This window comes from Chaetodon trifascialis, chromosome 14, assembly GCF_039877785.1.
Source record: "Chaetodon trifascialis isolate fChaTrf1 chromosome 14, fChaTrf1.hap1, whole genome shotgun sequence".
Classification (NCBI taxonomy): Eukaryota; Metazoa; Chordata; class Actinopteri; order Chaetodontiformes; family Chaetodontidae; genus Chaetodon; species Chaetodon trifascialis.
In genome coordinates, this window is record NC_092069.1 from 19,277,533 (window position 1) to 19,302,500 (window position 24,968).

The 24,968-nt window shown below is 44.2% G+C and overlaps 3 protein-coding genes and 1 non-coding gene across 4 annotated transcripts in view; 1 reads left to right on the forward strand and 3 right to left on the reverse strand.

Annotated features, from left to right (window-relative positions):
• Positions 1-1,635: 1,635 nt before the first annotated feature.
• On the forward strand, positions 1,636-9,470 carry acvr1l (activin A receptor, type 1 like). Its single transcript, XM_070978671.1, has 10 exons — positions 1,636-1,809; positions 2,542-2,625; positions 3,475-3,729; positions 3,842-4,053; positions 4,479-4,578; positions 5,448-5,594; positions 6,197-6,472; positions 6,721-6,918; positions 7,048-7,178; positions 7,961-9,470. Exons 2-10 carry the CDS (start codon positions 2,553-2,555, stop codon positions 8,090-8,092), a joined length of 1,524 nt encoding a protein of 507 aa, XP_070834772.1. The 5' UTR covers positions 1,636-1,809; positions 2,542-2,552; the 3' UTR covers positions 8,093-9,470.
• Positions 9,315-15,082, reverse strand: d2hgdh (D-2-hydroxyglutarate dehydrogenase). The gene is made up of 10 exons (XM_070978670.1): positions 14,910-15,082; positions 13,803-14,181; positions 13,646-13,703; positions 13,419-13,558; positions 13,150-13,343; positions 12,880-13,048; positions 12,577-12,720; positions 12,350-12,492; positions 11,363-11,528; positions 9,315-11,273 (listed from the first exon to the last, which is right to left on the reverse strand). Exons 2-10 carry the CDS (start codon positions 14,143-14,145, stop codon positions 11,011-11,013), a joined length of 1,620 nt encoding a protein of 539 aa, XP_070834771.1. The 5' UTR covers positions 14,146-14,181; positions 14,910-15,082; the 3' UTR covers positions 9,315-11,010.
• Positions 10,079-10,151, reverse strand: trnaa-agc (transfer RNA alanine (anticodon AGC)). Its single transcript has one exon. It is a non-coding gene; the product is annotated as a tRNA-Ala (tRNA).
• Positions 15,083-16,096: 1,014 nt separating the features above from the next.
• LOC139342705 (RNA polymerase II elongation factor ELL-like) overlaps positions 16,097-24,968 on the reverse strand; it is a 10,299-nt gene continuing 1,427 nt past the window's right edge. Inside the window, exons 2-12 of the mRNA XM_070979947.1 lie at positions 23,182-23,226; positions 22,941-23,062; positions 22,085-22,245; positions 20,840-21,138; positions 20,506-20,630; positions 18,844-19,330; positions 18,664-18,748; positions 18,518-18,584; positions 18,185-18,356; positions 17,223-17,267; positions 16,097-17,139 (exon numbers count right to left, since the gene is read on the reverse strand). Coding sequence (XP_070836048.1) covers positions 17,023-17,139; positions 17,223-17,267; positions 18,185-18,356; positions 18,518-18,584; positions 18,664-18,748; positions 18,844-19,330; positions 20,506-20,630; positions 20,840-21,138; positions 22,085-22,245; positions 22,941-23,062; positions 23,182-23,226 — 1,725 coding nt within the window. The 3' untranslated portion in view covers positions 16,097-17,022. The remainder of the gene's footprint in view (positions 17,140-17,222; positions 17,268-18,184; positions 18,357-18,517; positions 18,585-18,663; positions 18,749-18,843; positions 19,331-20,505; positions 20,631-20,839; positions 21,139-22,084; positions 22,246-22,940; positions 23,063-23,181; positions 23,227-24,968) is intronic.

A 24,968-nucleotide genomic window follows, 5' to 3' on the forward strand; every position in this document is an offset into this window, starting at 1 on the left:
TATGTGACACTATCATGTATGTCTAATTAATCAGTGTTATGGGGTTAATCATCTATTCTTAAACGGTGCATAAGCATTCATATCTGTCATGCAAACAGTGATGGACAGTAAAAAATGAAAGTTGACCTTAATGTCTGTCACTCAGGCAGTGGCTCATTTGACAAAGTACTCTGATTGATGATTCATAGAGAATCAAACACTGAGCTAAATTTAGCCGAAACGCCACCATTCCAACTTTCTATGTAGCTGTACCAAATGACATGAATCAGATAGAAATGTAGTCATCAAAATTAGCTTTCACATTTAAGTAAGAGTGGAAAGGGAAAAAAAAAAAACAAGGATCTAGATTATTTGTTTTTTTGTTTGTTTGCTTTACCAGGAATTGTTCCTGGGTGCGGTAATCACTGTCTGTATATGTGACATTAGATTGAAGTGAACGCTCACCCACACAAACTAGACTGTAACATAACTGTATGATTTAGTTAAAATTACAGGATATTCAATGACTTCTCCTTAATGTTCCCTGAAGGTGTCTGAGTCACACAGTTTGTATTTGGAGGGGACATGCTCACACACCACTCCTCCTCTAGGTCTATATTTATATGGACCGAGACATTTAAAGTGAATGATATCTTATCCCTGATAGTGGTTTTCAAAGCCCAGCCAGCCAGGGACGCTGTTTAAGACGCAAATAAAAACAGAAAGCAGTCATCTAGACACAAACTGTTTACCTGCAGTCCTTTTACAAAGTGTTCTGAGCCCATATAGTAATATCCTTTATCCAATCATGTGTTCACAACGTGGTGAACTTCGCTCCATCCTCACTTGTGAATGACTACTGAACTGTTTTCAATGTCAGAAAGAAATAGCAAATTATCACGCTCTGTTTTAATTATGCTTATTTCACTTTTTTGGAATCAGGGTTGTAGTGTTGTAAAAACATATCTGTATATAAATAGCCAGTATACTGTATGTAATATGCAAAACCTAGACACTTATAAGCAAGTATAAAATCCTGAGTATCAAAGTTTTATTCATATGGAGAATGATCTTTTTTTAGAGCGTTAAATTATTGATGCATGAATCTCTAAAAAGTGTTTAAATATTGGCGTAGTATGTCTGTGACGGTGTCATTATTCTTTTACATTGTCAGGGTATGAGTGATAAATATGCACTTCGTTGCCTTTCTTCCGTGCACATTAATAGTCATATTAATAGGTATATACTGTATAAAACACTGAGAGGGGCCATCTGCATCAGGATTACTTTTAATACTTTGGGTATATATTGCTGTTACTGCTATTCTTGTACTAGAATAAGATTTAAAATTGTACTTTTAACTGTGTTTTTGCATTGTGTTATTGACACCTTTCCTTATCTGAGTATTTACACAACTCGACATGTATAGTTAAATAAAGAATAGGACAAGATTTAAAGAAAAGAAAAGAAAAGAAAAATCCAAATAGAAAAACTTTAGGTGGCAACGTGTAAAACTGTTTCGTCCCCAGTGAACTGTCATATAAAGCTTATTGTGTTTCTGGCATTAAATTATTATTCAGCACTTCGTGTTATAGTTATTTGAGCCCATAACGTGTTGGAGGACTCTTCTGCCCCACAATGCATCTTGATGATAATGTTTTGGTGACGTCACGCGTGGCTGGGAAGGAAGATAGCCAGTAGGTGGGCTGGGCTGTGGTCCTGCTTTCGGCTTCTTACATCGCATATCACGCGAATACGATTATTTTAAGTTAACGCGGGGATACACACACATCGCAGAATGAGCTAGAGGCTGTGTGTCGTGTGTGCCAGGTAGGTGGAAGTTTTATATCGCCATGTTTTGACAGTGTTCGCCCGGGCTGCCAGGCTGCGCTTTGTGCCGTACAGCTAGCTTAGCTTGCAGCTAACAGCATCGGGCAGCCGTCTGTCTGACTGGCGCCTCCGAGGCGCCTGTGGACGGCCAATAAAACCGCTTCTTAATGGCCTGTTAGCTACAACAAACAAACAGGCCTGCAGTCTGTGGGTTTTATAAAGAAGAAGTCACTGATTGCTTTGCTTGCTGGTGTGCTCACAACCAGAGGCTGTGACATTGAAATTGAAGGTGCTAGCTTGCTAGCGGAGTTTGTATTATTAGTTTGTTAATGCTACATTAACTGTTAGCCTGCAGAGGAGCAGCTCCAGCAGAGCAAATGTTACCTTTGAAGACTTTGGCTGTAATTAGCTTTTTAATCAACAACTTAAGAACTAACTGTAAGATTATATTACGTCAAAGTAAAGACATTCATAAACTAAGAGTGTAATTAAATTCCTGCTGATCGTCTTTGAAATGGCTGCAGTTGCTCCGTAATCAGTAATGTGTATTAATTATTGCTTTAACAAAGACAGAGTGCTCTTGCATTCAGCCATTATAAGTTGTTGCTTCCTTTCTGTTTGAAGACTTGGCCGGGCTCATCAGAATACATAGAGGAGGTAAATGCAATTATCCTCTTTGCAGGGGTGTACTCATTTGAACTCTTTCTGGCTCCTCTTCCCTCCCTCTGTCAGTGCACTGAGACATGGATCGTTGCAGCGTCCACGTCCTTCTGCTGCTCCTGCTGCAGACCCTGCAGACATCGGCTGAGGACTCAGGTACCGCGCTCAGTGGTCTTTGCACTTTGTGTTTTACTGTTTTCAGGCCTTTTATCTGTCGTCTGTTACGCTCTCTTACTGTACACTTAAATGATCCTGAGCAACATGTATGGGTGGCTGTCATTTATTATTAGTGACCAGATCTCTGCTGTAGAAATTCACAGAGCTCAGAGTGATGACTTGAAGCTAAGCGGAGGTTTAAGCAGCATTCAGAACTGATTTAGTTTTTGGCAAATTGAAAACATCCATCTCACATCATCCTGGCTTTTCAGAGGACGTTTTGTTTTCCGTTTTAAGATTTTGAAATCAAACAGTCTGGTACAGTCTGGCTTTTGTGTCTCGCTACAAGCTCCATTTTGCAACAGATATTTGTTCCTTATTCGCAGTGGGTGGAAAAAAAGCTTTATGATGAATTGTCTAACATTGATGAATCTCCGCTGCTCAAAACCGCTGAAGGGAAAATACAGTTTAACAATGAGCTGTGTATGAATCACACCCGAGGTACATTTGGGTCAATGAATAAAACTGGAAATGGAGGGGAAGTGGAGGATGGCTTATTTGATTATGCTTGCCATCATATATGCCTGCTCCAGACGTTAATTATGGGTGCAGTTTATTCCCACTCTCCTGGTGCCACCTGTTAGAGGGTGACCAGAGTGGCTGTTATTGCTTCTGTTTTTCCCTTAATGTTGTACCGGATGGGCAGGCTGCTAGTCTGAGTGAGAAAGTTGATGAGACGGAAGTGTTTCTGTTGGTTTGCTGCCTTAAATAAATCAACAGCATGTATGTCTTTCTCTGCGCTGCGAAACAGCGAGAGCGTGTGGTGAACTCCCATCATGTCGTCCACAGATGGACAGTTGGCGTGTCTGTGTGATAGCCCTAAATGCCTCCAGGCCACCCAGTGCCACGGCAAGCGATGCTTCTCCTCTGTCAAAGTCAGCAGCAGTGGGGTGGTGTTCGAACGCGGCTGCCTGATCGGGCAGGATAAAATCCACATGCATTGCTCCACAGCGCCGTCCTTCCACCAGGCCATTTTCTGCTGCTCTGAGGACATGTGCAACGGCAACACCACCACGAGTTCGCTGATGTCTCTGCTTCCAACAGGTGGATATTAGAGCAGAAAGATTGTCCGCTAGAATATTGTGTTCTGCATATCACTCTTTAAATGTTTCTCTTTTCCCCTCTCTACCTGTTTGAACTCCACGCTTGCTCACAGCCCCGGAAGGAGAGCCAGTCCGCTATCGCGTGGAGACCTTAGCACTCTTCGTACTTGGTCCGGTGGTGGTTCTGGTTCTGCTGTCCGTCGTGTCAGTTCTGGCCTGCAGGAGGCTCCACCACGGTCGTCTGCAGAGGCTGCAGGAGTTTGACACCGAGCAGGGAGCCATAGACGGCCTCATCACCTCCAATGTGGGAGACAGCACTTTAGCGGTAAGAATAAGAGAGGCTCTTGCTGAAATAATGAAAAGAGATTCAATCTCATGTATTGTGTTCACTCCCAACAGTGTGTACACTTATACTAGCAAGCTATGTTCCCCTCCCAGATTTTATTTTGAAAAGCAGTTATTTCAGCTCTGCTAACTCCTTACATGCACCAGTCTTCAGTTATAAGTCAGGGTTTTTAGGGTGTCTCCAGGTTGCGGTTGCCCACACACTGACTCCAAATAGACAAATTTTCGATCCCAGTCGCATCTTTTTTCGATGCTGAATTCCACCAGCCTTTTGCCTACTCGTGATGCGTGTGTGTGTGTGTGTGTGTGTGTGTGTGTGTGTGTGTGTGTGTGTGTGTGTGCGCATGCACTCCTTCTGAAGTTTCTGGCATACGCAGCTAATCTGATATCTGTCTCAATCTTTAGGACCTGTTGGACCACTCATGCACATCAGGCAGTGGTTCAGGTCTTCCCTTCCTCGTCCAGAGAACTGTGGCCAGGCAGATCAGTCTGATGGAGTGTGTCGGTAGGTATAACACACCGCAGACTGTCTGCAGGTTGACTTCAGGTCTCTGGTTGCGAAACTGATTTCATCAACTGACTAATTTAATTAGCTTTGCATAAGAAGTTCATGTCACGACCAGCAAAATATTTCCATGACACACTAAACTAAGTGATTCAAGCAAACAGGCACAAGTGGCCGACTGTTGAGGTTATTTTATTGCCATCATTAGTTTCATAATAATCAGGAGAATGGAAAGCCTGTTTGGACATCCGTCTCCTTACACAAGTGTTGCTTTGGCTCAGTTTCAGTTTGCTGTTGATAACAGCTGTTTTTGGATGCCTGCACCTTTCTATTGTAGTTTGTAACCCACATTAAGATACAGATCTGACAGTGATGTCCAGCAGATGATGTGAGGGCAACGCTGACAGGCGCTCGCATCGTTTCTGACTCACAACTGTCAAAACAAAAGTCTTGTGTTTCCTTGTCTTTCCGCTCTTTGTGTTGTTGACCACATTTGATTTTACGACACTTGTCCCAGGTTGTTGATGTAAGGTTTACTCGTTGTCGGGGCAACGCTGACAAATTTCGATTTGAGTGTTTGATTGAAAGAATGTAGGTCGCATGCCTTGGGATCCTGTTTTGTACCACAGTACGGTTTGTACCAGTTTGGAATTGGAAAAATGTGGCTTCGTGCTGTGGAAACTTCAGGTCTGTGTCAGACAAATCAAAGTTCAGGCTTCTCCAGCTGCAGTGTGAATCCAGCCATGAGATAATATGGAAAGAAAAGCACTTTCCAAATGTTGAAGTGCAGGCAGTCATTGGCTTTTGAAAACTCATGTGTCTGTTCTCCTTTCTGTCTTCCTGCGTGCCTCCTCTTCTCACTTTTCCAGGCAAGGGAAGGTATGGGGAGGTGTGGCGGGGCCAGTGGCAGGGGGAGAACGTGGCTGTGAAGATCTTCTCCTCGAGAGATGAGAAGTCCTGGTTCAGAGAGACGGAGATCTACAACACAGTGCTGCTGAGACATGATAACATACTGGGTGAGTCTGTGACACCCAGAGCTTTCAGAGCAGTTTGTATAAAGAATGAAAAGCAAGTTTTTAACCTTGCTAACACATCCATTGGGTGTTTCTTATATGCTGTAAGACATATCATGAGCTAAGTAAGCAGTCAACGCCATGTATGAGCATTTCTGCTTTGTGTACCAGTGACAGACTCAGAGAATCAGACAGTCAGGGTTTCCTAAGGAACCGATCCTGCTCTCTTTGTGGGATGGAGTTTTTCATATCACGATAACGTAGTCAAGCTGAAGGTTCATGTTATCTGTGACCATCAGATTTCTGATATATCGACGGGTACCTGTACATACTAAAGGAAGGCAAAGGTGTAGAGTTACATCTCAAGGGAGGGATTTTTTTAAGGTAAAAATCTTGTAAACAAGTAAATTTGTAGGACGGCTAAGTTTTTAGGGGTTTAATCAGTGCCACGTTAATGTTTTAAAGCCGTGACAAATTGAGGTGAATGCAGTCTACAGTCCAGCACAATAGGCTGTAGTAACAGCGATGCAGGTGAGAGAAGCTTGACGAGCTCCGCTGTTCATGACTCAGTTTGATGATCTTTTTTGCTCCGTCTCTCCTCCCAGGCTTCATGGCGTCTGACATGACGTCTCGCAATTCCAGCACGCAGCTGTGGCTCATCACCCATTACCACGAGAACGGCTCTCTTTATGACTACTTGCAGCGGGTCGCCGTGGAGACGTCGGAGGGCCTGGCGATGGCGGCGTCGATCGCGTGCGGCCTGGTGCACCTGCACACGGAGATCTTCGGCACGGAGGGGAAGCCGGCCATCGCACACCGAGACCTGAAGAGCAAAAACATCCTGGTCACGAAGGAGCTGCGCTGCTGCATCGCAGACCTCGGTCAGTCAGAAATCCAGAGTCTTACTTTGATCAGCGGCTGTTAATCTGCTCGTCTTTGGGCTTTCAGACCCTTTGTTTGTTTAGTCCAGTACTTCAGCATGATGTGAAAGCACGAACAGGACAAAGTCTTCACTACCTATATTACAGGAGTCTGGACGGATGTGGATGTAAACTGTGATCTGACTGGTTTTGTGTGGTTCATGTGTGTACATCCTTCTGTAATTCCATGTGTAAATGCATGTTCACAGGGCTGGCGGTGACCCACTCCCAGGCAGACAACCTGCTGGACGTGGGCAACAACCCGAAGGTCGGCACCAAGCGTTACATGGCACCAGAAGTGCTGGACGAGACCATTCAGACGGACTGCTTTGACGCCTACAAGAGAGTGGACATCTGGGCCTTTGGGCTGGTGCTGTGGGAGATAGCAAGACGCACGTACAGCAACGGTGAGCGTCGCTCATTTACAGGAGGACATAATTAACAGCACCTCTAATTTCTCACTCTAAGACAGTCAGCACAGATATTGCATCTCCTCTGTCAGGAGGGAGACCTAATTTGTCTATTTGACTTTGCAGGCATTGTTGAGGAGTACAAGCCTCCGTTCTACGATCAGGTGCCAAACGACCCAAGCTTTGAGGACATGAGGAAGGTGGTGTGTGTGGAGCAGCAGAGGCCTTTCATTCCTAACCGCTGGTTCTCTGATCCTGTGAGTGTTTTACCGTTTAATCCTGTTAAAGGCATTATCGTTTACATTCATCTGGGATGTCAAAATGTTTGGGTAGCCACAGAAAAGTGGCCCCTTGGGTATCAAAGACATCTTTAAAACATAGTAAATTAACCAGTGTTACATAAAAATGAATGGTCACATGGATGTGTGGGTACCTGTGATACATCTGAGGGGTCACAAAGGGGACAGGCGAGAATCTACTTTTAATACAGGGTTTGTACAAAGTCTTGAAAATGTAGAAAAGATCATTCATTGAAATATACTCGATTTTTCAACATAATCTGGTTTCGTCCCTCATGTAAACCAACAATCTTTCAATATTTGAAGTGAAATGATCTCCTTGTCATGTTTGTCTCTTGCTGTCGAAATTAGCCAAATATGTATGTACATACATGCAGCATGTACATTGACTGACATAAAGGAATTATGTCTACTTAATTCGTCAGTTTCATTTATGGTAACATGGTGATAAAGGCCACGAGAGCCTGGAAATCTTTGGTTTAGGTACCTTGAAAGCGCTTGAATTATACACTTATACAAAGCTGCATGAACCCTGTTCCTTTAAGAGAAATGACCGATTTGATCCTGGCAGGCAAACCTCAGTCACTCAAGTATTTGGATACAGAAACCTCTGTTTTGTGCTTTTGGGATCTTTTTATGATGTTGTTGATATTACCCAGAATTCTAAAAGCTCTTGCAGTCAGATTGACGGCAGGATGTCCTCACGCTGACCGTCATGTCCCGTCCTCTTCCTCTCCCAGACTCTCTCTGCTCTGGTGAAACTGATGAAGGAGTGCTGGTACCAGAACCCGTCTGCCAGGCTGACCGCGCTGCGCATCAAGAAGACCCTGGACAAGATCCACAGCTCTCTGGAGAAGGGCAAGGAGTCGTGAGCGGGAGAGGAGCCCCAGAGGCAGCTGCCTGATGTCACGGCTGAGAGAAGGGCCCGGTGTTCGTTAACGGCGAACGGACGACAAGGGGGACAGAGGACCAGAGGAAAGAGTTCAAGCGTCATCCAGCCTCATCCTTCTCTCACTTTCACTGTGGTTGCCTTCCACCGACATCCCCTCTCTCTGACTTGAAGCCCACGCGGACGTTTGGAGCTGCCCTGTCTGAAGAAGCCAGCCTCTGCTGCAGGACGCGAGCCTGTTGCCAACGTGTTCGCACTGACCCGAACTGTAGACTGTTACTGAGTGTGAAGAACAATGGATGGCATATTGTAGGACTCCCACCCCAATGCTTTAACGCCCATTTAAGACTGCTCTCTCTCTCACACACACACACACACACACACACACACACACACACACTACATACTGAGTGTCTCTTACAAGTTTCTGATCCCCAGCCAGTGTTTGTGGCATGCGGTCGTGGCATTCTGCTCAGAGACAATCACACATGTTCCACTCATTTAGCTTTACTAGAACATGCCAACTATCGCCATAAACACACACACACACACACACACACACACACACACACACACACACACACACACACACACACACACATACATATGTACACACTTACAAAGGAAAAGAGCCAATAGAATCAAAATTGTTTTTAAACTTTTTAAAAGTATTTATGTATTAAATCTCCACTGCTACCACACTACTGAGGACATGTACGCCGGCGTGTGAGACTGACTGTATACATATATAGGCATTTACTCTACTGGACTTTCTGTACCCATGTTGTTGTTATTGGAGCTAGTAAGAAACGAGCTGTTGAGAAATAGAGGAAAACGCTAGGAAATCGTTCCCGCTGAGCTTGTGAGGACAAACAGGATAAAATACTACACTGATGTTTATCCTGGAGTAGACACACAGGAAGTACCTGCCAATAGGCATTAGTCTGTATCTTATAATAAGAAAATGAAATAAGCTGATCCTCTCTGCCTGATCATAAACTCACTGTGGCTGATTTAAAAAATGTCTTCTGTGCAGGCAGAGAGGAATTGAGGAAGACTTTTCGTGGTAGAGCTGAGCTTTTTTTTTTTATTATTAAGATATTAGCTCTGAAGTGGTTTCGGGTAGCGGGCCTCCATTGACTCCTCTAGTCTAGCATCATGCCGCACTGTACAAGCTGCCTGAGAAACAAGAAAAACACTCCATCTGCATTTAGAAGCCGTTTTATTCGAGATTCATTTTGAACAGACAAAGTTGCCTCGTTGTGCGGTTACACACAAATTTGTTACAACTGTTTGTTTTTGGGAAATAAAAATGTTGCTTTGTCTCTTTTATATGTAATAAAACATTTACTGCACTCTTACCCTGTGATCAGTCAGCCTGTTATCATTATGCTAGACAAGACGTACACTGCCAGTTTATCATGTCCATCTAATTAAAACTAATCTAATACAGCAGTCCTGCAATAAAAGACGGTCATGATGTTCAGTTTGTCTGTTACAGTGTTGACTCAACTTTATGGTCATTTTGGAAGCTGCAGTTTGTGGTGCTGTTGGATTGTGTTGCACCGTACTGACAGATTTATATTATTCTGCATTAGTTTTTGCTAGGTGTACCTAATAAACTGGCAACTGAGACTTTCTACAAATATGATGAGGCGATATTAAGGCACACATTCACCATGAAATAGATGCTTATTATCACACATGCTAGTAGCATATTGGCTCTTTTTTTTAGTCATTAAAGTACTTATTAATGCCTTATTCTGGGTGTTAGGTTATTAACTTCCTTCTAATCAATAAGCAGCAATTAGGGAAAAGTCATAGTTAATGACCTACTAGTTGTAGAGAATGGTCATACACAATCATGCATTAAGACCTTTGTAACGACTTATAAAGAGCCAATGTGCTACTAATAGATAAACAGATAGATACTTCATTCATCCCCAAGGGAAATTCATAAAAGCTCTTTTGGAGGATGCGGGCATCGATCCCGCTACCTCTCGCATGCTAAGCGAGCGCTCTACCATTTGAGCTAATCCCCCACTGTACTACTAAGCAACAATGGTGAGTATGTGCATCTTGATATAGTGTTTTTAAATCAGAAAGTGACATTTTTGGCCTTAGGTCAAACAGCAGTGAGGAGCCCAAATGAGCAGAGTAGCTGTTTTTTCTTGCTGCAATCATTCCTGTTCATGCTCACCATTACCTGACAAAAGTCCTCATTCTGAGTAATAATGTTTCCAAACTTTAAGCTGAAGTCAGTATGAGGTGAGGAGTTTTTTAGCTTCCCTCCCTCCACTGCAGCTCAACAGAGAAATGTATGGACAGGAGGACTGAGCACAGCGATTTTCACAATTTTAAAAAGGCACAAGAATGTACAGACACTACAGTACTCACTCTTGTTTCCTGTCTGCCCCCTAGTGGTGACTCATAGGCACACTAATGCCTATAGGTGTCAATCATGATCATTCACTTGCTTCCTCTCAGCAATACAGAAAAATTTATTCTGTTCTTTTCATCTATAGAAAATCCAAATTTAACATCTAACACTTGTTGGACATTATGTGGAATCAGGTCTGGGTCAGGCTGAGGCTGCTCTGTCAGCGAGTAGCAGAGGTAGTTCATATGAGACAAAGTCAGCCGCTCGTTGAAGTGGACGTCATTCTGAAAGTAAAGCTTCCTGCAGATGACGGTGAAGCTACTCTTCACAGTTTTGGAGATGCTTGCCTGGCAAAGGGCTGCAAAACCTGCAGCTCTGCACTGAATGTGTGAAAAAGGTATGACAGGAAAGGGCACACGCTGCCTTTAAAACCACATGGCAGTCAAGTTTTAGCTAAAATGGAGCTGCGTGAGCTCTGTATGCCTTAGCACCTGCAGCCCACAGCAGGGAGGTCGTTCGGGTCACTTCAGGTTATCTGGTAAAGTCTTGTACGGGTTGAGGATGCCCTTTGGGTCCAGCATGGCCTTGATGTCACCCATCAGAGCCACGGCCTGGCTGGGTTTACTGTAGTAGATGTAGTTCCTCTTCTTCAGGCCAAGCCCGTGCTCTGCGCTGATGCTGCCGTGACAGCTGGCCGTCCACTCGAAGACGAAGGGCTCGATGGCAGCGAGGAGAGCGGGGTCTCTGGCAGGAGAGGTGATGTTCAGGTGGAGGTTTCCGTCTCCTGAAGGTACAGATGGAAAGAGACTTCTGGTATGCACACACACACACCAAAGATATCAGAGCTCATGGGAGATTTTTTTCCTGTCTTACCTACGTGTCCGTAGCCCACCACACTCTTGGCCCGGTCGCCCAGGTGCTCCCTCATGTCTGTCACCAGCTGGTAGATCCGCTCCACCGGAAGTGAGATGTCATACTTGTAAGTGAAGCCATCGTGAGTCAGCGCCTCTGTGACACGTTCACGCATCGACCACAGAGCCTGGAAAGGTGGAAATGGAAAGGTTGACTGAAGCCTCACCGTCTGCATCTAAGCCAGGGTTTTAAACATAGCTGAGGCTACAAGTGGGCGCAGCATGAGTATTAATTAAAGAACACAGTGGGACTATTTTCAGCTGCGGATTTGGTGCTGTTGTATGTTTTTAACAGCAGTCTCATTGCCCCCTCTTCCAACTACTGCAACATTGTTTATATCATATCCATCATATCTTAACAAGTTACTTGTAATTCAGATGTATTTCGGAACGATTTCACACCCTAAGATCCACGCGCACCTGTTTTTAGAAAATATTCCTGCTGTCCCTACATGAGGTGAATGTTTAATGTTTGAACACAAGAACTGCAAGCAAGATCATGCAGGTACTTTTCATAAGTTTTGTATTTAGTCATCTGACACTCACTCATATTGCATTTGCTTTACTATGGTACATCAAGGCATCAATTGTTTGTCAAATTTAGAGGTCCACAGTTATGGAATTCATTAAACAGCCACCTTAAGTCTGTTGGTTGTCTACTTATTCTAGGTTTGTTTTCATTTTGCTCAAATGACTCTGAATAAGCCCTTCAGCCTTCTCTCCTCTCCTGCACCAATTCCCATCTTGTATCTGTATTCTCATTATTGAACAAATAAACTAATGCTCATTGTAATGAAGGAACGTGTCACCCAGTGTAAACATGTGTCACGATTTGGCTGCACAGAAATACTTCCTAGTCAATTTGCTTCTGGTATCATTTGTGGAATTTGTTTGTTCTAAAAATACAGAACGTCACCAGACCTCCTGTGTAAAAGATTACAAACAGCACCTTTATCTTTGATTCTTCAGTTGCCACAGTCCCATCAGCGACCAATGAGGTCGTCATCGCCTCCTCTAGGAAATTGTGGAGTTTCTCTCCATCGTGTTGTGGGTCGGATCCAGAGGTTTCTATCACGACGTAGAATGGACAATCTGCAAGACAGAAGGAAGGCTTTGCCATGTGTGTGTGTGTTTAATTATGGTATAAACAAAGTGTGTGCATGTGTGTGTGTTTACCGGAGATGGGATTGGATAGTTTGAGGTGTGTATTCAGCAGCCTCATACATTCACTGTCCAGAAATTCGTAGGCTGACAGAATTTCTCCCAGCATACCTTTGCAGAGCTGAAACGTCTTCAGCAGCTGCTCAAAGGTCTCACAGCCTAATGAAAATTCAAGAGAATAAAATCTGCTAACATATGAACACAAACTCATCTCGGCATTCAGCTGAACCGTGACTTAGCCGCAGTAGCCAATAACAGCATCAGAATTACAGCAAGACAGTTTGAGAGGTTGAAGGAGAAGCACTGAGAAAATCCTACCCAGAAACACCACATTGACAGATTTGGGTTTGCGTGGACAGAGGATGGACACTGCGGTGATGACCCCCAGGGTACCCTCTGACCCAATGAAGAGCTGTTTGAGGTCGTATCCTGTATTATCTTTCCGCAGTGTGGCCAAGCAGTCCAGCACTCGCCCATCTGCCAGCACCTGTACATGACCACAAACATTAGGTCAGTGCACTTTTCCTCCATTATTGTAATAAAATACTTGAAGGATATCAAAGCTCCTTATGTTTGTACTGCACTCACCACTTCCAGACCCAGCACAGTCCCATGCAAGGAGCCGTATCGCAGCAGCCGGAGTCCACCTGCATTAGTTGCGACGTTTCCCCCGATCTGGCAACTGCCTTTTGCCCCCAGATCAAGAGGCATGATGTAGTCTCTCTCCTCCAGGTAATTGGACAAGTTCTCCAAGACACAACCTGCCTGACACGTCAGGATGCCTGACAGATGGAGAAAGTCACCTCTGAACATCAGTCAAATTACTGTAAATACCTGACTTCTTAAAAAAGACTTACCAGAGATACTATCAAAGGTCAGGATGTTGTTCATGAGAGCAGTGGAAAGGATGACTTCATCATAAACAGGCACGCTGCCCCCAACCAGCCCAGTGTTTCCTCCTTGAGGGTTCACCGCCAGATTACGGCTGTTACAATACCTTCAGGAGGGGAAATACAATGACTTTACTGACCTTATACATCCCTCACCTGTGTATTTGTCCTTCCACCCACTATTTGTTCTTTACTTGAGAATTTGAGAAACTTCCTCTGTTGTTTGAGGCCTCAGCAACACCTCACTGGAACCTACAGAGGTGTGAACAGAAGACATTACCATCAGTGAACTGGTGTAAGACAGTACATCTTCAAGAGAGATGAGCTAAATTCATTTCTAGCCACCATCACCTTTCACTGAGTTGAGCCAATCCACATTACTCGACTCCAGCAGGTCCGGGTCAGTGACGGCTCTGTCTGGTAGGATCTTCCTGAAGAAGGCCAAATCCTCCGGAGTTATTGTGGAGAAAGGCAGCCTGTCCGGGGCTGCAGCAGGGGACGGCTTGGGCCCGTCTGCCCCTGTATGCAGGCTTCGACAGCAGTCTCCAATCTGCCCTGAGGTGGCAGCAAGAAACGGACTGCGGAGTCCCAGAGGTGAAAGCCTGGCTGTGGCTGTAGGTGAGAAGGTGCTATGGGGGCTCAGACGTCTGAGAGCTGCCCTCAGTTTAAGCATTCTTTGGAAAATCCTCGCCATGGCCGGAGAGGTGGTATGTAGAGTTGTCAAAACAAGCTGCAGAAAGGAAGTGAGACAGATCACAGAACAGAAGCTGGTAAACCTCTCAGTTCAACACAGTCTGATTCTTATTTAGCTGCTTTGGAGCTGGAATGAAGTCTGTGAACAGCTCGGCAAATCACAACTTAACTACATGTCCCTAGTGTCAGATATGTGGCTAATGTTTGTTAGTCAGGAAGCAGATTACAGCTGTACTGTGGTCTCAAAGTAGTGTGCTGCTGTAACGCAGATAATGAAGGTCAACCTTGAAGGTTTTCTTAGAGATGTGGACACAAATATTGCACGTGTACCTAAGTAAATACATTGAGAAAATGTAAAATAAATAAATGATTAAAAATTAAAAAAAAGCTACCAAGTTTATGAGATGTATATCTTTATTACATGGGATTTCAATCCTCTTCTGCCACTTCTCTTCCCTCCCCAATGTTATACTGTTATAAATGATTCATGCAGACATGTCTCGGCACACTTGTGTGTTCTGTGAACGCACCACTGTATTGTTGTTGCAGTTAAGGGACAAAAGCGAGCCGCTTTTTAGTAGCATTCATGCTAACAAATTACTAGCAAACTCGCATTAACATTACCCCTCGTACATCTAAAGCTACGTCTGTCAATTTCTTGCGAGATAAATGTCTTTAACCTATTGAGACTGTCATTTCAGTTAGCTTAGCTAAATTAGCACCATGTTTGACAAACGTTAGCGAGCGATATCTGCATTTACTCACCGCATACGTTCACCTAACAGCCCGCATCTCTCTGTCCGAGAGTCTTTGTTCGTGTCATATCTCACTGTGAAATCTATCACAAGGTTCAAGGGCAGCGAAGTTACTTAAACATGTCACACATTCAGTGTTTACATTACAACTAACTAACTAGCTAGCTAGCTGAGGTGACACACAGGGTGAAAGGTCACAGAATGAGAATGGACCAATCAGAGGCCCTTTTTTGGATTGAGCCAATAGGCGGGAGGTTTGTATCGTGACTGTGCAGCCAATGATAGCAGCGTAATGTAGAATCAACAGATTTAAGGCCTTCAGAGACAAACTCGTGAATTATTCACTTTTTTCTTCATCACAGGGGATCATCTGTCCCTCCCACGTGGTGTCTGGACCGGAAATGAACTAATTTCTTGTTTGTTTTCATGTTTCCACAAGCACTTTGCTTGGAGTGAGTATGATAGATTTGAGATTGCACTTTTTTTATTGTATTTGTATTGTATTAATCATTGCAATAATGAAATCCATCAAAGTATGTCTGACAGACCTATTGTATAATAACCATGCTGACAGGGCTGACACTGAGATTTATTCCAGAAAACATCTAACCTGTTTTAAAGGTTTTTAAAACATCTTCAATGGTATGTTTTAAAAACATTGCTTGACAGAGATTTTGGTGTAGACCAGCATTAACAGACAACACACCAAACTGCTGTCTTAGCATTGATGCTAGTGAGATAACCCTGCCTCAAATAAAGCTCAAATTAAAGGTGCAGTGATCAAAATGCTTGGCCGTTAATACGCTGATCAGCAGAGGGCTTTAGGTCTTTGGTGTTACACTCTACACCTTGTGCAACAGCTTGTGCTATGTTTAGCGTTGTTGTCCTTAATTTAACTGAATGTCTATATCTATGGTCCTCTCTATTTGTTGGCACTGTGTACACTGAGAGCTCCAGGTGCCAAATTCCTTGTGTGCCCCAACATTTTTGGCCTGTGAAGTAAAATACTGATGCGGTGGTTATTTGAGGTAAAGCTCAGTTCACCGAAGAGTAAATAAAAGCTACAACTTCAAGTACTTTAAAAACCAAAAAGGCATCAAAATTAAAACATAAATGTTTCAGTTACTTTGTGCACTGCGTGAGACTTTTGACTGGCCTCATGAATGAAAAAGCATTATGAGTCAGGAAAACAAAATTAATACAAATGAATTTATTTGAAACTGACAAAACGTCTGATTTTACTCCTCATGCACTCTGTATCGCACACAGCATGCAACAAAATTTGACTTCTCCTCACAGGCACAGCCCACAGTGACAACAGCTCTCTGTACCCTGAAATTCAAAACCAGTTTTACATTTCAGCACTTTTACTGCAGCTCATACTGTAAATTCCCTGATTACAACTTCGAGTGAGCTTTACGTTCACGTAACAGTCGTCTGTGCAACAGGAAAGCCACATGAAGGACAACACCAGAGGATTACTATGAGTCCAGCCCAGAATGAGGAACCATTTCAGGCACTGGCAACACTTTCAGGAAACCCAAAGAACAGATGTCTTCTCTGGTTGTGCACATCTGCATCCCAGCTGCCAGCAGGACACTGACCCGTCATTCGTCACCTGTCTGGGTATGTACAGCGTGCCGTTATCTCATGCTTCCGGCTTTAACACTGACATGGATCTTAACATATAGGCAAATACCCAAATGGATTGAAATCACAAAAAAACTAAGATGTGTGACTGGGGTGGGAATCCACACTTGTTTTTTAGGCTTAGCACCTCGTCTGTATCATGGATCTGTTTGCATTTCTTCAGAGTGAGAGTTTTCACTTGAAGAGCTTCTGTAAAACCGGTGCTCCTCGTGTCCTTGGCAGTATCACGTCACTGCAGCAGCAGCCCACTGCTCCAAACATTTCTTCAAAGAAAAACTTCCCATCTTCCAGGAAAAGATCTCATATTACAGGGCTGCGTTTCCCAGCGTACCACTGCTGCTCCCATATGACTCCCAACCTCAAAGACATTTCCAGCAGGTCTCGTGAGACGAAGTTCAGCCACGAAGACCATAGATTCCAGCTGAGCGGCGTGGGCCTCCTCTGCCTCAGGGTGGTAACTGTGCTCTCTAAGCTCACTGGTCCACACTGAGCTGTTGTTGGTCGTACTGTGATATGAGCTGCTTTATGTGGGCCAGTTTGTTGTGGAGATATTCACAGCGACTCTTTTCCTGGTTGTAGTTGGGGTTGGACTGAAGGGGCCAAAATACAAAGATTATTCACTTCGTTATGTAACAGCAGTTACAGCTGCTGGACGTTTTAGGAAAGTTCTTACCTTTTTAATTTTGCGATACTCTTGAAGGATTTGATTATGAACCGTCTGCAAAGGAGAAACAGAGATAAGAATGAAATAAAACAGACATCTGTTTTAAGCAACATTCATAAACGGCATTAAAGTGATGGAAAACACAACAAACAACACAGAACAGCAAAATTTATATCATCCATAGAAATATTTTAAATGTTAACTCAGTGTGTGACCGTATGTGCTGCTGCCTCCTACAGCCAATTAAGATTAATAGTGGATGATTTTTATTTAATATTTGATAATATGCAAATTAGATATTAAAGGTTTCCTGTGGGGTTTCTGGCTACGGAGCTGCTGACTATGACTGAGTCCCTGTTTTTGTTTTGTTTTTCTTGCTTCAAGGGTGCGAGGATGCACATGCAGCCCTGCCGATGATCCCACGCTCTAACTCGTAAAGATACACAGCAGTGCAGCAGCAGAGGCAGGGACGAAGACTGCTAGCAAGTTAACATAGATGTAAACAAGGTGGGGCTTAAAATACTTCTAAAAAGCTTATTTTGCTTTGTTTTATGAGGGCAGCACATTTTTTTTGGAGGTCGAGGATACAAAGGATGCACATTTGTTGACGTGGGGCATCTTTAGTGTAACAATGGACCATGACTGACATATTTCCCTCAAAATGTAGTGAACCATGACCTCAGAACTGGGCCACTGGACTGTGGCTGTTGTGTATGTTTACACCTCTGCTCAGTAAGTTCTGATCAACGTTTATTTATGGCTTTGTGTGCTTCCTCTGACTCAACATCAGAGTGTCAGACAGAACAGAAATCAGTGAATTTATCCACATTTTTGTGAAATGAAGCCTGGAACATATTAAGCAGACAGATGACACTGAGGAAGCTGCCTAAAGTTTGCTGAATAAAGCTGAATAAAAACTTGCAAGCTTGCAGCAGACAAGTGTTGCTCCGTGCTGGATTTCTTTGTTTTACCTTGTACTTGTGCGATTCGTGGTGTAGCTGTTTGAGCTGCGTGTCCAGCTCCATGAACTGCCGCGTCACATTGTCGATACGAGCGTGTAAGTCTCTGTACTCGCTGTACTCCCTGTTGAAGTCCTGCTTGTAGCTCTGTCTCTGGTCGTGACTGCGAATCCCTGTATACGTCCTGTGCAGAGACCACAAAGGGACACTGTGATCAGATCAGTGAAGTACCGCCTAAAGAACACTGTCAGCAACCTGCAGAGGCAAGGAAACGTCTGCGCTTTCTGCACGGACACTTGGATGCATTTTGTGTCAAAGTACCGATAAAAAGTTTACTGTACTCACAAAAGATAGTCTGCTGTGTCACTGTCCACTTGAGGCACATTAGTTTCAAACAAAATTTCACTTGACTCTGAAAGAAAAGTGAAGAAACGATGTCAAACAATTCAAAACTACTGAAGAACACACAAGCCTGAGCGAACAGCACTCACCTGTGCAGTCCAGGGAGACTTTGTTTGCAACCTCTGGATTGTGGTCTTTCCTCCTTTCTTTCCTGTCTCTACACCTCTCCTTCTCCTGGACAAACAAAAACAAACCCCGGTTACCAATGCTTCGCACGAAATAGAAAAAAAAACAAACACACAAACTAAATAAAAAGTGCTTTTTCTCACCTGATCTCCGTGTTTGTGTTTGCTCTTCTTCCTTTTGATCGTGTGTCTGTTCAGATCAGGCACCATCAGAGGGGATGGAGAACGACCAGCGTTGGGTTGAGGGAGGTCTGCCGTGGCCTTGGGCTCCTCCTGCACACAGGGTGCTGGTTCAAGCCTCTTGGCCGCTTCGGCTTCCTGCTGACAGACTGCAGACAAGGAGTCGAAAAGCTTCCGAGGATCAATCGAGTTCTTCTGCCCGTCTTTCCCCGTCGCCTCTGCGGTGTCTTTACGAGCAGCTTGTTTGGACGGCCTCACTCTTGACTTGTCAGCTGCTGCTTTGCTCGACAGGTGGGATATCCTGGGCTTTTTACTCGCCAGAGGGTCGGTATATTCCTCCGGTAGGGAAGGTTTTGGACGGTGTGCTGGGGAGGAGTTGGGGGTGTCTCGCAGTGGGCTGACCTGGGCCTCTGGGACGGTGAGGAGGGTCTGCTGTGGCTGAAACAGTCTCCTGCACAGTAATAAGAAGGTGATAAGTAAACTGGCAATTCTACAAAATCTACACTCGGTTTTGCATACAAAGAGGAATCTCTGTATGTCTGATCGTCCTCCACAACTGTTCATTTGATGGACTTCAAAGAAATACAGTGTTGAGTTTAAAGCAGTTTGGATTCTCAAGAGTGACAGTTTAGAGCAGTGCTTAACTTTAATGTTATCAAGCTAACGTTAGCTAGCTACATTCAGCTATAACTTGGGGTAGCTGGCTAGCGTTAGCATGAATTCGTGAACTCTACCATCAGTAATGAGACAGTGGTAAAGATTTCACTCATTCACTTTTCTGTCTGGATGAAAAACTTAGAGCTGGATCTCAATGGCATGGCCTCTCCTTCAGTATCTCCCACAAATGGCGACAATGTTGGTCTGCGGCATGCTGACCGCCGCAACACGCAGGCAAGAGAGGTGACCTGCATCTGAGTCACAGCTGCAGTTAACAGCTGTTTTAAGTGTTAAACGTAAAACCACAAAAGAAGCCACAAAGTGAACAGCAGCAGTAAAGAAGAAAACAGCTGAGTCACTTGTTTCCTGCAGCTGGCAAGTGTTGAAATTGCACTGCCGTTTCTTTCTTATCTATATCTGCGAGGCTGAACTGCTGCTGTTGGTACTTTACTTCCTATGGGTCATGCAGGTTGGCTTGTGCAAGCCAGGCTCACAACAGTGCCGCAACTAATCTGATGATTAGTTCCCAAAAAAAAGTGCTCATCACAGTTTCTCATAGCCCAAAGTGACGTCCTCAAATGGCTTCCTTTGTCCAACCAACAGTCCACTTACTCGTAGCCAAAGAGTCGACTTTCTGAAGGATGAAATTCTAGTAATTCTAGTAATCTAACAGAGGAATCAAATTATTTACCCCAGTTTCTTGTTTATGTGATGTTTGAGAAATCAGACTGCGGCACAACCTCGGCGGTAACTCTTACTGTAAGCGCACGGAAACACGCTGACGGACTAAACAGCATCTCTTTATGAAGACTTAACAGCCTGATAAATGTGAAATGAGTCAGTTTGAAAGTGAGTTAGAGGCCAGCTGCCATCAAAAGAACAAAGAGAAAGACAGATTGATTTCACTAGACGCTCTTTATGCTGACACTTCCTGGGGGGACGTGGCGGCAGGGATCTCATTGGTGTTACCTGACGAGGATTCGTTTGAGAAGCTGCTGGTCTCCTGAGGTGTAGCCCGGCCAGTCCTTCTGCAGCTCCTTATACAGACCGTCCTTTAGAACGAATGTGTTGTCTCTGCTGTTGAGCTGGCCAACCTACATAAACACACACAAAAACAAAGCAGGTGAGAAATGATGCACCTTCAGCGCTCAGAGTTCAAATTTACCTTATTTAATGCTTCGGATGTGGGAGGTGTCTAAAGGGAAAAATGACTAAACTTGTTTTTGCAGCCCTCGTGTTTTTCTCTCGCGTTTTCTTTCTGTGTGCCTTTAATGAGATCCGCCTAAATAAGACAGAGCGTTACCTCCATCAGCACAGAGTGCAGCTTGTCTTTGTCTCCTGCTGTCAGTCCATCTTTCTGCAGCCGCAGGATGAGCTCAGGCCTCTTGTATGGCCGCAGAGCCAGCAGGTGCGTTACCCTCTCCCTGAGCGGCCTCTCCTGCACGTCGCTCACGCTCTTCCGGTTTGAGGCACAGGCGCCCTTCTTCGGCTTGGATGCGCCGACCCCCTTCTTTATGTTGCCGAGGAGCGCGTGGGACGAGTGTCGGGGCTTGGTAAGGCTGGCCAGCGCAGGGGCCGGGGCTCGCACCGTTACCTTCTTGCCTGCCGTATAAAGACAAACATAAATTCAAAGAACTCTGGCAGAGGCTTCCATCATCATAAGTACGGTACTTTCTTTTTTAATTCTCAAAATGTTGCACTTAGAGGAAAGTGACTAGGTTGTACTGGGAATGTCCCAAGTGTGAAACCGCTGTTGAAAAAGAGTGCTGACACCAGAGGAAGAGGATCCTGCCCTGTGGCTGAAAAAGAGAAAAGGCCTAATTTCACCTCTTCGCAAAGCCGCAGTCGGGTTACAAAGATGCAAACATTTCCCAGTGAGCAAAAGCTGCTATCTAATTTAGGAAATAACCACTCAGTTGCACTTGCACAAGCCTGCAGTGGGGAAGTGTTTTTTTTTTGTACTGCCTTCCTCTGAGCTGACAAAAATCATCAGTACTATGTGTGTGTGTGTGTGTGTGTGTGTGTGTGTGTGTGTGTGTGTGTGTGTGTGTGTGTGTGTGCATTCAGTGAAACAAGATGACGGTGGCTAAAATATGTGTTTAGAAGGAAGTGGTTTGGTGGTTGGAAGTAGAAAGACAGCGGTGACAAAAAAATGAGCTAAATCACTGGTTTCATCATGTGTATGTATATTTCACTGAGTATGTTGTACTATACTATACTATACTATACACAGTATACACAGTATTATATGCGGTAATACATACAACACTGCATGAGCTCTATGGAAAGTTCACTTAGTGGAAGACAAACAAAAGGGCAAAAACCTTCAGGCGAAAACAAGACAGGCTGTTACTATGTCACTGGTTAGCACACATGTTGCTATAGCAACCAATGCAATATGGCTGACTGTGGGGTTTTTTTGTTTTTTTTTGAGATATCATGAGCACAGAACAAATTTGTCTCCAGGCCAGTTTTCTTCCTTAGCTGGAGTTATCTCTTGTATAACCAAGCAGACTGCGTGCACATCGCTGCGTGCTGCGCCGCTCACCCTGGTAGCGCCCCCCGTGTTTGATGACAATGGCCCCTCGGCTGCGCGTCTCCTCCTCAGCTTGGGCCATGCTCTGACGAGCCTTATCGTACGAGTCATCCGTGGCGTTGACCGTCATCTTCTTCTGAATCACCCCGAGACATGACAGCTCCTCTGCAGCACTGGCGGGGTGGAGGAGGAGGAGGAGGAGGAGGGAGCACAGTGAGCACAGACAGCGATCTGACAGTCTCCTTCTACACATTATCGATTCCAGCTGAAAGACTGAGTGCGTAGCTGCTTGACTGTCTTGGATGTGTGCAGTTAGATGTGCATCAGCTCGACTACTTCGCTACCAATTCCTGCACGCCTTCACATGATTTTCCCCAAAGTGTTTCCAAAGATTGGAAATGACTCAGACAACAGATTTGATGAATAAACTTTTTGCATTAATCAAATTCACACTTTTCCAGGCTTCCTAGGCCTGTGCAGTCAGGAGCCCTGGGCTTCCTCTGGCATTTAACAAGAGTCTGACAGTGAGATGTTACCAGCAGGGCCACTTTCACACAGCAGGAGGGGAGCGGAGACATTTTAAAATATTGAACCTTATTTAGAAGCTCTGCACAAAATACAAAGCAAAACATATAGACATGCAATCACTGTGATTGCAGCTTTGCATGCAACAAAAAACTGAATGATTTCCCCTATTTTTAGGCATCATTGCTTTGCTGTTAGCTTTCGGATTCAAATGCTGCACCTTTCCATCTGATCAACTCCTAGATTTCCCCTTAAAATGTAACAGTTTGAACCTAATAACTGCTATTATGGTCAAAAGGTGTAAATTAGTTGTGCGTTTTGTGTGATTTTTCTTGTGTTTTACCCAGTGCTGAGCTGTTGGACGCAGTCAAAGCTCCCATGCGGATTGTCACGGGCGACGTTGGTCACACCAAAAGTGAATATCCTCATTTCATCTCTATTCTCCGAGCAAGGGATGGTGATCCTCTGTGACGTGAAGGAGAGAGATGCAGAGAAACAATCAGATTTAGCGTCTCTCAAACCTTAATGCTTGACATGAAATTGCTGAATGAGTGTGCATCAGTAGGTCGCCCAGTTCCTCTTACCCCTTGGTTCCCATTAAAACAGATGGTGGGATGGGAAGAGCAACCCTGGAGAAAAAGACAAATCATTCGGTTTGAGTGTGTCATGCAGAGAGCCATAAACACGCACACATGCAGAGAGCTGCTAACACACCAGCACAGGCGCATGTAGAGCACACACAGAGGATGTTTTGCGGTTTGCACTGTTTGTAAGAGTGCTACATCTTCTTCCATTGTGGTTTCATTACTGCTATTCCTACACATGTCTACTTTTCTGTCTGCGAGCCGCTGCTCTTCATGCATCGTGTACACAATACCACAGCGGATCCCAGTATTTCAGTTTGTGCAGCTCGAGCATCCCTTCAGACACGCTCAACTATGCACCGATTCCACTTCTTCCATGGTGTCTGACACTTAAATTCAATGCTTTTTATGCTGATGTTTGGACTGACTGTTGTTCAAAAATTAGAGTTAAGTAGTATGTATGTGGTCCTCTGCAGAGGAAGAGGATTTCTTATGAAGAAATACAGAGTGAGTTATGTCTACCCTCTGAACCCCACACCCCGTCAGTGGGCTTGCAAGGCATGCATTCTTAAAAACAACAACAAAAACAAGAAGCCAAAATTACAACATATCATAGTCACACACTGTAAAAAACAGAAGTTATGGTCAGATTTCCAGATTTCTGAGGGTCCTTGAACGAAGCATGTGTTTCAGACTCTTCCATCGAGAAAAATAAGTAAATCTAACCTTAAAATAGTGTCTACGTGTCTCATTTAATATTTGGCCAAAAGTTAATCATTTGCACTAACAAGATGCTGTAAAAAACACTCAATTCTGTGCGCCTTAGTGCAACTGGAAAGCCTCCGATGACTACACTGAAGCCAACAGTCAAGACTGACAAGACAGACCAGATTTCCAGAGCCAGCAGCCACGAGGAGAGGTCAGCAGAGACACTCGGAGATTGTAAAGATGTACAGATTTCAGCATATGTGGCACGTGGAGCTTTACGGAGCAAACCAAATTTTTCTTCCTTTGTGATTTATGGCGTCATAACTGTGTTATACGACACAAAGACATTTATGAGTTCTCCATACTTCTGCCATGATTGTTGTATTTCCACAGAGGTGCAGGACATACCGAGAAAAGTGAGTAAAACAGAAGCAAAACACCCAGATTAGCCAAAAGGCAAGTATAAAGTTAAAAAAAGAGGTAGTTGTAGGTTCGATTGTAAGTTTACAGATTTGTAAATTGCCTCAAGTGATGTCACTTGAGTCAGCGCTGGTTGGGGTTGAAGACTACGAGTCCCCTCTGCAGGTCGCTCCTCAGCTCCAGGCTACATTAGCGGCTACTAGCATAACACGAATCTCTGACCAAATTGTCTGTGATCAAGTTGCATTGTGGGTAATCTATGCCCCAGATTTTGACAAGGAAGTAGATTGCGTGGAAATAATTAGATTTTTGAGCCATCTTTTCTTCTTAAACTGCTCTGTGAGAGTCAGACAGTGTTGTGCAACGCTAAATTGGTGTAGCACCCTTTTAAAATGACAACCGCATCTGCTGTGGACTGCTCAGGTCACGACGGACGACGGACGGATGCTCGACATCCTTAATAACCTCTGTATTGATGCAGATGTTGATCCAGTATCAGATCAGTGCCTCCTAGATGAAGATAAAGACGAAAGATCAGCCTCACGCCAATGTGTTTTTCCCCTGAAACACAGCCATGTTGATAAAGGTGTTTAACCAAACCACTAGTTTTGTTTTGTGTTTTTAAATGTGTTAATTTAATGTGCATGAGGGGCCCTTTA